Source organism: Chiloscyllium plagiosum, unplaced genomic scaffold (genome assembly GCF_037043375.1).
Source record: "Chiloscyllium plagiosum isolate Xiang-an unplaced genomic scaffold, Cpla_swu_hap1 HiC_scaffold_10, whole genome shotgun sequence".
Classification (NCBI taxonomy): Eukaryota; Metazoa; Chordata; class Chondrichthyes; order Orectolobiformes; family Hemiscylliidae; genus Chiloscyllium; species Chiloscyllium plagiosum.
The window spans coordinates 85,129,131-85,144,169 of NW_028270148.1; the positions used below are offsets into that span (position 1 = coordinate 85,129,131).

The 15,039-nt window shown below is 42.7% G+C and overlaps 1 protein-coding gene across 12 annotated transcripts in view; it reads left to right on the forward strand.

Annotated features, from left to right (window-relative positions):
* Nucleotides 1–894: 894 nt before the first annotated feature.
* The window catches only part of afdna (afadin, adherens junction formation factor a), a 242,063-nt gene continuing 227,918 nt past the window's right edge, over nucleotides 895–15,039 (forward strand). For 8 of the 12 annotated variants that reach the window (XM_087991512.1, XM_087991517.1, XM_087991519.1 and 5 more), the window contains exons 1-2: nucleotides 895–1,180; nucleotides 2,649–2,760. In XM_087991512.1, the coding sequence (XP_087847638.1) occupies nucleotides 1,137–1,180; nucleotides 2,649–2,760 (156 nt within the window). In that variant the 5' untranslated portion in view covers nucleotides 895–1,136. The remainder of the gene's footprint in view (nucleotides 1,181–2,648; nucleotides 2,761–15,039) is intronic. The other 4 variants (XM_043696281.2, XM_043696283.2, XM_043696282.2 and 1 more) reach the window with 1 other exon arrangement.

Here is a 15,039-nt window from a genome sequence, read left to right on the forward strand (position 1 = left end):
AGCTTCACTGGATGACTGCAGCAAGGGTGAGACAGAGATATTGGCCAAGGAATAATGTGGTGTATTGAAGTGGCAAGCAGCTGGAAACTCAGGGGTTTTTCCAGACAGAACGTACGTGTTCTGCGAAGCGGTCACCCACTCCATACTTTGTTTTCCCAACGTAGAGGAGACCACATTTTGAGCAGCGAAGTCAGTACACAAGGTTGCGTGAAATGTAGATAAAGCATTGCTTCAGCTGGAAGGTGTGCTTTGACCCTTGGATACCGAGGAAGGAGGAAGTAAACGAGTAGGTATTACGCCTTCTGTGGTTGCAGGGGAAGGTGCCATGGGACTGTGAGAGGTATTGAGGGTGAAGGAGAAGTGGACTAGGTGTCCTGGAAGGAACAGTCCTTGTGGAAGGCTGACAAGGGAGGAGAGGGGAATATGTGTCTGGTGGTGGCATCTCAATGGAGGTGGTAGAAATGGTGAGAAATGGGTCAGACCCAGCTGACGGCCCTGTCAACTACAGTGCTAGGGAATCCTCAGTTGAAGAAGTTGGGCATTTCAGAGACCTCCTTGTCGAAGTTGGCATCATCAGAACAGATGTGACAGAGACACAGGAACTGGTAGAATGAAAGAGTATTTACAGAAAGCCGGGTGTAAGGACGTATAATCAAGGTAACTATGGGAGTCAGTGACTTGTAGTGGACCATAGCAAATCCTAACTGACTTGCTCCATCTTGGAAACCTTGCCAATTACTTCTTATCACCTACTCCTTCGCCTGGTTCGAGTGCGCATGCGGTAGGTGGTTTCGAGTCACACCTCTCGAAACGGGGAGGGGACGTCATTGTGGGTCGCGAGAGCGGCGGTTGGGTGGCGCTCGAGACTGAGGCGACGGTCGAGCGAGCGTGCGCTTTGCCGCGAAGACGCAGCCGGAATCCGGCGGCGGCGGCGGTTTTCCGGTCGCGGTTCCTCATTCCTGCCTCCTTATTCACCTTTTTCCTTCACGGAAATTCACCTGACTGATTCGACGCAATCACTTTTTTTTTTGTCGATTTGATTGCGGTGTTTAATTCGCACCGTGTTCCCCACTCTCGAAGGATGTCGAGTCGCGAGGAGGAACGCACGAAACTGGCGGAGATCATTAACCACTGGAATGCCAACCGGCTGGACCTGTTCGAAATCAGCCAACCGACCGAGGTGAGTACCGCGGCCTGAAGCGCCGGTACAGGCCGCGGTTGCCCATTCCCCCAGGAGGGACCAGCCAGGCGATTCAATGGCCCGGACCACGCAGCCTGATTCGGCAATTGAGAGTGGAGAAACTGGTGAATTCTGATGTTTTGTGCAGCACTTTTGCTGTCCGCCCTTTCCACAACAAAGGGCATCCCAGCCTGAGTACTGGCTGGTCGACTCGGCAGCAGGTTGGGGGTTGGGTGTTTGGTGTTTGTTCTGGGGCGGGGAGGAGAGAAGTGGGTAGTGGTGGGAATGAGATAATAAAATGCCGAATTCTTGCCATGTGTTCTATTTGTGACTTCATTTTTTTTTTAATTTGGAAAGCCACCCTGAATTAAGAATTAAAGGGCGTGCCGTGAACGCTGAGACCATTATGTTGGAAGTTAATTTCCCCGGCTCTCAAGCTAAGGGTAGCGCCAGAGATTGCACCTTCCTGGGACAGGAGACTATTTCTTGTAACTTTTAACAAGCGTTTCAGATTAAGTTAGTTACTGTGATTTGTTTAGCTTTAAGAAGAACCCTTTGTAAAACAATGAGTTTGATCCCCATATTTTCCTTAGCTATTTTCGAGGTTTTTAAAAATTTTCATCTCACCCTCTCGTGTGTTCACATCACATAGGTTTGAGATTCAAACCCAATAGTTTCATGTCATTTTTCCTTAAGTTATTTGTGCTGATGTCCAAATGAGCTAGTGCAAATCAAAGATGTCAGTGGTTGCTCGCATATCTTAATGTTTCAGACATTTCATTTTGCATGTTTTTGACGACTGCAACTTCAGTAAACAAAATGGAAAGAACAAATTTGGCTGGGAATGTTTGAGTCGATTTGGACGTGAATATTAATCAGGATTTTGACATGGTCTATTCAATTAGACCTCCAAGTAATGTAGAAATTCATAGCTTGAAATCAAAAAATATGCATTTAATATATTGCAACACCACTAAACTTTTTTCCCAAATGGCATAGCCAGAAATTAGAGTTGTAAGATTGTTGGATTAGGGTGACACTTCCTCTAAGATATCTTCCATAAAATTCAGGAACACTTATTTGGTTTGTCACTACAGTGATTTTCCAACATTTAAAGGGAGCAGTTTTTTGTAAGGCAACATAGTTTTCAGGCGTCTGAATGGGAGAATCTGTCTGGGAAAAGGAAAACTATTTACTAACATGCAGCAACAAAAATAACATGCTGGTAAATATAGGAAAATACATTTGATAATTTTAGGCTGTTGTACTATTCTGGTTATCAGTTTGAAATGTTTAACCTTTCTGCATGGTGTCATAAATGTTACTTGTCTTAGAAGTCATGTGTTCATTTCTATTTCTGTTCTTTGTGTTTCTAGCTTAATTTGTTAATTGAACTTGCCTTTTCAAGTTATTAGTTCTGGTATAATGGGCTAAAGCATACCTTTTTGACTGTGCATTGCATGTTTAGAAAATGGATGTCAAAATTCAGGCAAACTGGAATGTCTGCAGCAGTGGCTCTGTCTCTCAATATTGAAAATAACAGTTCTCGTAGAATGAAAAATGTCCTTAACTTTTCATTTGTGAGTAAAATCATCTAATTTGATATTCGTGCAGTAAAATATTAGGAATGCTGAATGTTTACAGCAAACTAGAGTTGTATCAATTGCTTAAATGTTTGATACATGTAGAACCCCCAAATAAAATTAGTTTTAAAAAATGCTTGCCTCGATCACGGTTCTAATCTTAAGCTGCCATTGATCATCTTATTGTATATTATTTGTTTTGCATACAGTTATTCTTGTATTGCTTAATAAATATAAATGTAAAAGCACTGCACCGGGTGATTAGACGTGAATTTTCACACCGCTGACCCTAGCTGTTGAGAGTAACTAATTTGGTTCACCTTTTTATTGAGCAAGTGTTCTGTAAGAATACAGTACAATATCTTGTCTGAAGCATGTTTTAAGAGGCATGGCTACAGGGAGGGAGGCATCAAGGGAAAGTGGTTTGAAAACGGTCAGCTGAAATAATAGTTTCAAGTGAAAGAGCTGGGGAGGAAGAGGAATTTGTCATCGGAGCAGAATAAACGTGTTGGAATGTCCAGCTGAAGTAGACTTCCGGATGTTTATAACCTGTTTTCTTGTATGTGTGTATATCGTAATGGTTCTTGCTGTGTGAATATAATTTTTTCTATAGTATTTTGCTTGCGGGTATGCCAAACATGTTTGAGTGGTATGGGATGAGGAATCTCCTTTGGTACCTTGTGCATACCCCTTGTGAGAAAGTGTGCTGTAAATATTGTTAGTTTGGTTCTCAGTCCCTTCCGTTGTTCCGTTTGAGGAAATTAAATACAAACACGTAATAGAAATGACATGGTACTATGGATTCCATGTAGCCGGTGTTTCCTTTTTAATTGTGAGTAACACTGTTGGTGGGATGTCTTTAGGACTTGAAACAGCACTCTGCAGTATACTGTTCCCTTTTTTAAATTGAACACCTTGCACTTAATTTTTATAAAATGATGTTTGTGTTAATGAAGTTCTTGATTCTGTGCAGTTTTTTATGGCATGGTTTTTATTTGAATCTGAGATGGGACTGTTAGAAATCTAACGCGAAGTTAGAAATGCAACTGCCACCTAGCTATTGGTTTTCTTGATTTGTATTAAGGAGCCAAAACCATTAGTGGGGTTTTTGTTTGATCTGAGAGTTTTACCATTTCCTTGTATATGGCTAAATATTTCAAATTATTACGTTTTTAAGAAAGTACATTCTGACGTGTGAAAGAAACTTGAAGGCAGATTAGGTTACCTCCGGGGTCAAGCATTTATTTAGTAGAGCAACCTGGAATTCCGTGAAGTGAAATTCTGAATCGAGGTAGCTTTTCCTAGTTAATGGTCAACAGGTGTTGCAGCAGATTGTGCACTTGTTCCTAGAAAATAGTAAATGGCATATTGAAACTGTTTAATTCCTGTTTAATAAGAAGCCCAGCAAAAGCTAATGTGCACTTACGATAATTAGAGTAATGTGTTAATTGAATATGCTTGAGGAATAGCATTGTGCATATGAATATATTGATGGTGGTCTGTTTAGCGCAATTGGCTGGATGATTTGTGAGGTAGTGTGATGCAAACAGTGGGTTCACTTCCCACACCGGCTAAGATTATCACTGTCCTTAATCTCTCCCCTTATTGCCGTCCTGTTTCCCACTCGCCCGCCTCAGTCAAAGCAAAATGCTCAGAGACATAGTGTAGTTTTACCTCCTTCATCTTTAATCCGGGCCCTGGAGGGATAGAACGATCACCCATGTGCACAGGCATATGAGTTCACTGTCTCCTCTGGAATGGTAGTTTCTCAATGAACTATAGTCATTTTACAAGGAGGAGCATCCAGATAAGGCAACATACATATTCATTGGGTGACTTGCAATCAAAGAGTTTCAATAGTAAAGATTAAACCATCTGCTGTTACGCAATAACTGACTTCACAATACTTTTCACCTTGTTAACTGACTTTACATACTGAATACTACCTCATCTTGTTAAATGGCTCTACATAATGCTTTTCCACCTTGTTAACCGATTACCCTTGTCTCCAGCACCCTATTGTTAACTATGTGCTTTTCTGGTCTGAGTCATGCTCAGCCGAACCTCTTATTTCACAAAACTCAAAACCTAACTCTTTTCCTACCTGCTAATACCCGATACACATTCTCACCCTTGCCAGAGGTCTGGTGGCCTCTGATTAAATCACTGCCAGTTGTGTGTCTTTCAAGGAGAGAGTCTGGTAAGACTTGACTTGTCTCCCCCTTCCCCCCCCCCCCCCCTCCCCCCCCCCCCAAAAAAATACTCATACGGTATAGTTGACAGTATAGAGGGCTGTTGTAGGCTGCAGCGGGACATTGACAGGATGCAGAGATGGGCTGAGAGGTGGCAGATGGAGTTCAACCTGGATAAATGCGAGCTGATGCATTTTGGAAGGTCGAATTTGAAAGCTGAGTCCAGGATTAAGGATAGGACTCTTGGTAGTGTGGAGAAACAGAGGGATCTTGGGGTGCAGGTACATAGATCCCTTAAAATGGCCACCCAAGTGGACAGGGTTGTTAAGATTAGATTAGATTACTTACACTGTGAAACATGGTGTTTTGGCTTTCATTAACAGGGGTATTGAGTTTAAGAGTCATGAGATCTTGTTGCAGCTCTATAAAACTTTGGTTAGACCGCACTTGGAATACTGAGTCCAGTTCTGGTCGCCCTATTATAAGAAAGATGTGGATGCTTTGGAGCAGGTTCAGAGGAGGTTTACCAGGATGCTGCCCGGACTGGAGGGCTTATCTTATAAGGAGAGGTTGACTGAGCTCAGAATTTTTTCATTGGAGAAAAGGAGGAGAACAGGGGACCTAATTCAGGTATACAAGGTAATGAGAGGCATAGATAGAGTCGATAGCCAGAGACTATTTCCCAGGGCAGAAATGACTAACACGAGGGGTCATAGTTTTAAGCTGATTGGAAGAAAGTATAGAGGGGATGTCAGAGGCTGGTTCTTTACACAGAGAGTTGAGAGAGCATGGAATGCGTTGCCAGCAGCAGTTGTGGAGGCAGGGTCATTGGGACATTTAAGAGACTCCTCGACATACATATGGTCACAGAAATTTGAGGGTGCATACATGAGGATCAGTGGTCGGCACAACATCGTGGGCTGAAGGGCCTGTTCTGTGCTGTACTGTTCTATGTTCTATAGTTTTACCTCCATCTTTTATTCTGGATCCAGGAGGGAAAGAATGATCGCGCATGTACACTGAGACATGAGTTCTCGGTCTTCTCTGGAATAACAGTTTATTCATGAATTATATACTCATTTTACAGGGAGGAGCATTCAGATAAGGCAACATATTGATTGGGTGACCGTTATGATTGAGCCATCTGGTGTTACACAATGAATGTTCTTAACCTTAACTGGCTTCACATAATGAATACTTTTCATCTTGTTAAACTGACCTTACAAGCTGAATACTTCCAATATTGTTAAATGGTTCTACATAATTAATGCTTTTCCACTTTGTTAACCCATTACCCTTGACTCCTGCATCCCATTGTTAATTGCAAGCTCTTGTCTGATCTGAGTCATGTTCAGCTGAACCTCTTGTTTCACAAAACTAAAACTTAACTCTTTCCCTACCTGCTTATAACTTAGACACTTAATCATTCCGTCCTTTACCTAGATGGCACTACCAGCTTTCTTAAGACTCATACAGCCAGTATGTAAGCAAGTTATTGACACAAAGCATACAATGATTATAACAACAAAAGTTACTAGTCTGTTTCAGTAAATAGAACTTGAAGAATCCTCCAATGTGGAAAAGAAATTCACCAGTAAAGTTCTTAAATTCACAGTTCTTAGTGACCATTTCGTCCCTTCCAAGTCGAGGGGAAACAAGCCAGTTCTCCAAATATCTCCTTCAGTAAAGTTCAACCTGAAAACAAAATCCAGTCTGTCCTTCTGCCTCACTCCTCAGAAATCTGAATTCTTGGATAAGGGCTGTTAAATGCTTCACAAGACTGATGAGACTTCATCCTTGCAGAGATGCTTCAGATCGAGGAAACCAGCACATCTGCGTGTGCAGTGCAGTAGCTGCAACTGCAGGCTAGGTGAATGCAGCATTCTTTGCTTCTGCTCTGCTGTTTAAATGTAACAGAGCCAACTGACTGTTGTGATGTTATCTTGATCAATGAACTGCCATAGCCCTTAAATGATTAAAAGACAAGGTAAAGCTTGCGTGGTTTAATGTCACTAGGAAGGCCACTGACAAAACTTCACTGTTAGCTTCAATTTCGTGCTTGTGACTGGGGAGCTGATTGAATCTATTTGATCAGGTTGTGGATGGCGGGCAGTAGTTTGAAGGCATGCTTTACCTGTGAATGTTCTCTAGAGAAGATGTAAGCTGCTTAAAGTATCTTTGCATTTCCTTTCTTCCTTCCTTGCCAAGTTGGTTATCAGTGTAAAGACAGTCACACATTTAACTACACTAAATTATCTGCCTATTTCAACATTCTGTCATCTTGAAGTCTGTTACTCTGTACACTATTTATGACATTATCAAGTTTTATGCAATCCGTAAACTTCTAAAAGTTGTAATGCCTAAACAATTCAGTCAATTATGAACAACAATCAGTGATTCTAAAATGGAACCCTTTGGTACCTTATTCAGATTATTCAAAAATTATTTTCCTTTAACAAATTTTAAGTTGGCTAATATGAAGGCTGTCAGGATAAGTATTTCAAAAGTCTGGAACAGCAAGAAAGCAACAAAAGTTCTGATTTAAATCCGAACTATTCGTGGGAAACAAATGCTGAGTGCTTTGAAATATGTTCTGCAAATGAAACTTCCCAAATAAAAGTCAGAATTGCAGCGGCAACTTTGGTAGAGATCAATATTCTTTGAATTTGCAATATGAAGGGGACCAATGAAGTCTCAACAATAATTAACAGAACTGAAATGCTTAGCCTCAAGTTCTAGAAATCTTTAACAAAACATCAAACTAAAAATATGCTCTTTTTGTGAAGACTCTGTATTAAAAACACAGCAGCAAAGATACTTTAATACAATGTTCTCATCTGGCTAAAGCATGACCATTGACCCAGCTGTTTTTTTAACAGGCATTGTAGAATTTCAAACACATAGAACATAGAACAATACAGTGCAAAACAGGCCCTTCGGCCCTTGATGTTGCGCTGACCTGTGAGCAATTCTCAGCTCGTCCCCCTATACTATCCTAAAATCATCCATGTGCTTATCTAAGAATTGTTTAAATCTCCCTAATGTGGCTGAGTTGACGACATTAGCAGGTGGGGCATTCCACGCCCTTACCACTCTCTGCATAAAGAACCTGCCTCTGACATCTGTCTTAAATCGATCACCTCTCAATTTGTAGTTATGCCCGCTCATACACGTTGAAGTAATCATTCTAGGAAAAAGTATTTCACTGTCTACCCTACCTAATCCTCTGATCATCTTGTATGTCTCTATCAAATCCCCCCCCCTTAGTCGCCTTCTTTCCAATGAGAATAGACCCAAGTCTCTCAATCTTTCCTCATAAGACCTTCCCTCCGGACCAGGCAACATCCTGGTAAATCTCCTCTGCACCTTTTCCAATACTTCCACAACCTATCTGTAATGGGACAACCAGAACTGTACACAATATTCCAAGTGTGGCCACTCCAGCGTTTTGTATAGTTGCAGCATGATATTGCGGTTCCAGAACTCAATCCCTCTACGAATGAAACCTAACACACCATATGCCGCCTTAACAGCACTATCCACTGGGTGGCAACTTTCAGGGATCTATGTACATGGACTCCAAGATCCCTCTGCACATCCACACTACCAAGAATCTTTCCATTGACCCAGTACTGTGTCATCCTGTTATTCTTCCCAAAGTGCATCACCTCACATTTAGCGGCATTGAACTCCATTTGCCTCCTCTCAGCCCAATTCTGCAGTTTGTCAAAGTCCCTCTGCAACCTGTAACATTCTTCCAAACTGTCCAGTACACCACCGACTTTAGTGTCGTCTGCAAATTTACTAATCCATCTACCTATGCCTGCGTCTAAGTCATTTACAAAAATGACCAACAGCAGTGGTCCGAAAACAGATCCTTGTGGCATACCAGACTGAATATTTTCTATCAACCACCACTCGCTGCCTTCTTTCAGAAAGCCAGTTTCTAATCCAAACTGCTAAATCGCCCTCAATTCCATGCCTCTACATTTTCTCCATCAGCCTACCATGTGGAACCTTTATCAAAGGCTTTACTGAAGTCCATGTATACCACGTCAACTGCCCTGTCCTCACCTACATGTTTGGTCACCTTCTCAAAAAACTGAGGTTTGTGAAACACTACCTGCCCTTAATGAAACCAGGTTGAGATCTGAAATCAAAGTGTTGCTTGCTCGATGATTATAAATCTTAGCTCTTATAATCCTTTCCAAAACCTTTTCTACAACAGAAGTAAGACTCACTGATCTGTAATTACCTGGGTCATCTCTGCTGCCCTTCTTGAACATTTGCAATCCTCCAGTCCTCAGGTACTAAACCTGTAGACAATGACGACTCAAATATCAAAGCCAAAGGCTCTGCTATCTCCTCCCTAGCTTTCCAGAGAATCTTCGGATAAATCCCATCCAGCCCAAGGGACTTGTCTACTTTCACTCCTTCTAGAATTGATAACACCTGTGCGTAACTAACCTTGGTCGTTTCTAGTCTAATATCTCGTACTTCATTCTTCTCCTCTACACTATTTTCTTTTTCCTGAGTGAACACCGATGAGAAATGTTCATTTATCACCTCTCCGATCTCTACAGGGTCCACACTCAACTTCCCTCTTCTGTCTTTGACTGGCCCTATTCCTACCCTAATCATCCTTTTATTCCTCACATACCTATCTATAGAAAGCTTTAGGGTTCTCCTTTATTCAATTTGCTAAAGACTGCTCGTGTCCTCTCTTTGCTCTTAACACTCTCTTTAAATCCTTCCTAGCTGATCTGTAACTCTCCATCGCCTCATCTGTACCATCTTGCCTCATCAACACATAAGCCACCTCCTCCTCCTTAACAAGTGATGCAATTTCTGTAGTAACCCACAGTTCCCTTACCTTATCAGTTCCTCCCTGCCTGACAGGGACATACCTATCAAGGGCACGCAATATCTATTCCTTAAACCAGCTCCACATTTTGATTGTCTGTCTGCATCCCCTGCATTTTGCTGCCCCATTCTATGCATTCTAATTCTTGCCTAATCGCATTATAATTGCCCTTGCCCCATCGATAACTCTTGACCTGTGGCATGTACCTATCCCTTTCCATCACTAAACTAAACATAACTGAATTATGGTCACTCTCTCCAAAGTGCTCACCTACAATTAAATCAAACACCTGGCTTGGTTCATTATCAAGCACCAGATCCAGTGTGCCCTCCCCTGTTGTCGGCCCTTTAACATACCTTGTCAGGAAACCCTCCTGTACATATTGGACAAAAACTGATCCATCTGATGTACTAGAGCTTTAACATTTCCAGTCAATGTTGGGGAATGTACAGCATGGAAACAGACCCTTCGGTTCAATCCATCCATGCTGATCAGATATCCCAACCCAATCTAGTCCCACCTGCCAGCACCCGGCCCATATCCCTCCAAACCCTTCCTATTCATATACCCATCCAAATGCCTCTTAAATGTTGCAATTGTACCAGCCTCCACCACATCTTCTGGCAGCTCAAAGTTGCCCCTTAGGTCTCTTTAATATCTTTCCCTTCTCACCCTAAACCTATGCCCTTTAGTTCTGGACTCCCCTACCCCAGGGAAAAGAGTTTGCCTATTTATCCTATCCATGCCCCTCATAATTTTGTAAACCTCTATAAGGTCACCCCTCATGACTCTATGACTCTAAGTTAAAGTCCCCCATAATGACCAACCTCTTCCTTTCACTCCTACTCAGAATTATTTTGCTAATCCTCTCTTCCACCTCCCTGGGACTCTGCAGAGGTCTATAAAAAATTGCAAGCAGTGTGACCTTTCCTCTCCTGTTTCTAACCTCAGCCCACACTACCTCATTAGACGAGTCCTCATCAAAAATTCTCTCCGCCACTGTTATACTATCTTTGACTAACAAGGCCACGCCTCCCCCTCTTTTACCGCCTTGCCTGTTTTTAATGAAAGATCTAAACCCTGGAACCTGCAACATCCATTCCTCACCCTGCTCTATCCATGTTTCCGAAATGACCACATCATCAAAGTCCCAGGTACCTATCCATGCTGGAAGCTTAACTTCCTTATTTCATCTACTTCTGGCATTGAAGTAGATACTCTTCAAACCAGTTTGCTATCTGCCAGCACATTCCTGTGACCCTGAAATCCTGTCCCTGTCCTTCCTACTCTCATCCTCCTGTGCACTGCAACTACACCTCCGGTTCCCATTCCCCCTGTTGAGCTAGTTTAAACCCACCCAAATAGCACCAGCAAATTTCCCACCCAGGATATTAGTACCCCTCTGGTTCAAGTGAAGACCGTCCTGTTTGTACAAGTCGCATCTTCCCCAATTATCTAAAAACCTGAAACCCTCTCTCCTGCACTGTCCTTGCAGCCACGTGTTCAGCTGATATCTCTCCCTATTCCTTGCCTCGCTGTCACGTGGCACAGGTAACAAACCAGAGATAACAACTGTTTGTTCTAGCTCTAAGCTTCCACCCTAGCGCCCTGAAATCCTGCCTTACATCACTATCCCTCTTTCTACCTATGTTGTTGGTACCTACATGGACAACGACTTGAGGCTGGTCACCCACTCCCTTCAGGGCCCCAAAGAAACTATCCGAGACATCACGGACCCTGGCACTTGGGAGGCAACACACCAACCGCAAGTCTCGTTCGTTCCCAACAAATCTTCAATCTGCGCCTCTAACTATTGAGTCCCCAATGACTAACACACTCCTCCTTTCCCTCCTTCCCTTCTGTGCAACAGGGACAGGCTTTGTGCCAGAGACCTGGGCCCCACTGCTTGCCGCTGGTAAGTCGTCCTCCTCAACAAAATGGTATACATGTTTTCAGGGGAACGACCACAGGGGATCCCTCCACTGACTTTTTTTTTCCCCTTTTCGAACAGTCGCATCAGGGGCTCAAGGCACTCAATCAATTTGCTTTAAGGTTACAAGTTTGTAATGCAAGGTCAGAGAAGGTTTGTAGCTCAGGTTGAGGTTTAGGGTGTAGGTTTGCTCGCTGAGCTGTAGGTTTGATATCCAGACGTTTCATTACCTGGCTAGGTAACATCAGTGGCGACCTACAAGTGAAGCGAAGCTGTTGTCTCCTGCTTTCTATTTATATCTTTGTCCTGGATGGGGTTCCTGAGGTTTATGGTGATGTCACGTGTCCTGTTCGTTTTCTGAGAGGTTGATAGATGGTATCTAGATCTATGTGTTTGTTTATGGCGTTGTGATTGGAGTGCCAGGCCTCTAGGAATTCTCTGGCATGCCTTTGCTTAGTCTGTCCCAGGATAGATGTGTTGTCCCAGTCGAAATGGTTGTTTTTTTCTTCTCCATGTATAGGGCTACGAGGGAGAGAGGGTCGTGTCTTTTTGTGGCCAGCTGATCGTGTATCCTGGATGCACGATGCCAGGATACACGAAAAGACACGACCCTGTAATTTTAAAAAGGACATGATGTTGCACAATTTGAATGTTTAAAAAAAAAGGGTGGCACGGTGGCTCAATGGTTAGCACTGCTACCTCACAGCACCAGGGTTCCAGGTTCGATTCTAGCCTCAGGCGTCTGTCTGTGTGGAGTTTGCACATTCTCCCCGTGTCTGCATGGGTTTCCTCCGGGTGCTGCGGTTTCCTCCCCCAATCCAAAGGTGTGCAGGTTAAGTGAATTGGGCCATGCTAAATTGCCCGTAGTGTTAGGTGCATTAGTCAGAAGGAAATGGGTCTGGGTGGGTTACTCTTTGGAAGGTCGATGTGGACTTGTTGGGCTGAAGGGCCTATTTCCACACTGTAGGAATCTAAACAAAAATTAAATCAAAACTGCTGCATTACATAGCCCACAAAACACATTGAATTGAGATCCTGATTCAAACAAGGCCAAACAGTTACTTAAAAGGATTTTTGTGAACCAGTATTTTAACAAACCAAAATTTTAAACATCAAACACTCAGCATGGCACAATTTACATTTAAACTTTCCTTTTTCAACCCAAGTATTAGTACAGCCTTAATTTTACTGTTTCTCATTTTTTCATTCTCTCGATTAAATTCTTTTATAAAAAGAGAAAACACTCGCAGCGGATCATGTCACACTCTTCCTCAAGAACAAAGACTCGCAGAGCCTCAAATTTTGCCATTTAGGGGGCTTTAATCCCTTTCTTAATTTACTGATGGGGGCTTGAACCCCAATTAAACACAAACTTGAATCCTGCTTAAACACAGAAAACTGGAACCCCGCTTAAACACAGAGCTCTAACATCGAGGACTTGAATTTCGAATTAACCCACCCAGGGGACTGTGGTGTAAAATTCCAAGCAGTGGAATGTGGTGAAACGGTTAAAAATTATGTCCCAATACATGTGTGAATCTAACCGGAATGGAGGTGTTGCTTAGTCCCGTGTGAATCTTATTACACACCTCCCCGTGTGAATCTTCTTATCTGTATGTAACCAGAATGGAATGTGTTTTTTAGCCTTGCTCTGCTGTTCACATGAATGTTTATATCTGGAAAAGAGTATATCAGCTGGAAAAGTCTCCAGTTCGGTGAGTCTGCTCCGGGGTTACGTTTAACCGCCGAGCGTGGGTTGTTGGCAACCGCTCTGCGAGAACTGACGGCTCCCAGTTCCGGTAACATGTAGAGTGAGTATAAGCCAGACCCGTTGTGGCGACGCTGCGGGGAATAAAATGCCCATATTCTAGCAGACTCGCCTCTTGGTCGTTTGTTCTGTGTCAGACTACTCTCCTACGAACCTGACCTTGAGAATTTTTTTAAAACAGGGACCCGAACCCCAGTACCACTCAATTACCCCCCCCCCCTCAATACGGCGTAGAGGACTGGAACCTCTGCCTGCCAGCATGCTTGCAAAACTGTGTTTCAACTGATCTATTTATCGTTCAATGAATCCGTAGAATAGAGAGCAATTGAGTGAGGGGACAGATTCCAGCACACAGGAATATCGAGAGGGATGAAGGTTTGAAATCTTAAAATCTTACCTCGTGGGCCCTTCCGTCTCGAGATATTCCGGGTGACCGCTGATACCATCTGATGGTGACTATTCGTTTTGGATCCTGCCAACTACACCAATATTGTCATCCTGTTTCTTCTTCTCCTCTTCTCCCCCCTGCAACCCCAGTCAAAGCAAAATGCTTAAAGAGACACAGCATAGTTTTACCTCCTTCATCTTTATTCTGGGCCCTGGAGAGGGAGGGAGAACGATCACCCATGTACACAGAGACATGAGTTCTCGGTCTTCTCTGGAATAGCTGTTTATTCATGAATTATATAGTCACTTTACAGGGAGGAGCATCCAGATAAGGCAACATACATATTGATTGGGTGACCGTTACGATCAAGCCATCTGGTGTTACACAGTGAATGTTCTTAACTTTAATTGGCTTCACGTAATGAATGCTTCTCACCTTGTTAACTGACCTTACATATGGAATGCTTCCAATATTGTTAAATGGTTCTACATAAAGCGTTTCCACCTTGTTAACCCATTATCCTTGCCTCCAGCATCTCATTGTTAACTGGAAGTTCTTATCTGATCTGAGTCATGCTCAGCTGAACCTCTTGTTTCACAAAACTCAAGGCTTAGCTCTTTCCCTACCTGCTTATACCTTATACGTTTTCTCAACCTCAAATGTTGAGTATTTTGCCTTATGTCAAATAAGAGCTATCAAAAAAATTGCCTTGTCAAGTTTTTATTTTTGGATTTATCAAGAACTTTTATATGAAAGTTGGTGCCTTGTGTCATGCATATTGGCTTTGGAAAGGAAGTTTTTTGTTTCTAAGTTTGATCTGTTTATGCTGTTCTCTTGCCTGAATAGCTAACCCACCCAAAAGTAAAACCTACACGAAGCACAGCAGCATTGTGAGCTTGCTTAAGCAGAAATGTTTTTGCAGTGTTATTTTGTAGAAATATTTGTTCATGGGATGTGACCATACTGGCTGTGGTGACAATTGCCTATCCTTAGACTCTAAGCTGCCTAGGGAAACTATCACATTGCTGTTGCTCTGGACTCGCATATAAGCCAGACAGAGTAGGATGATAAATTTCTTTCCCTAAAAGACATTAGTGAACCTGATGGGTTTTTACAATAATTGACAGTAGCTAT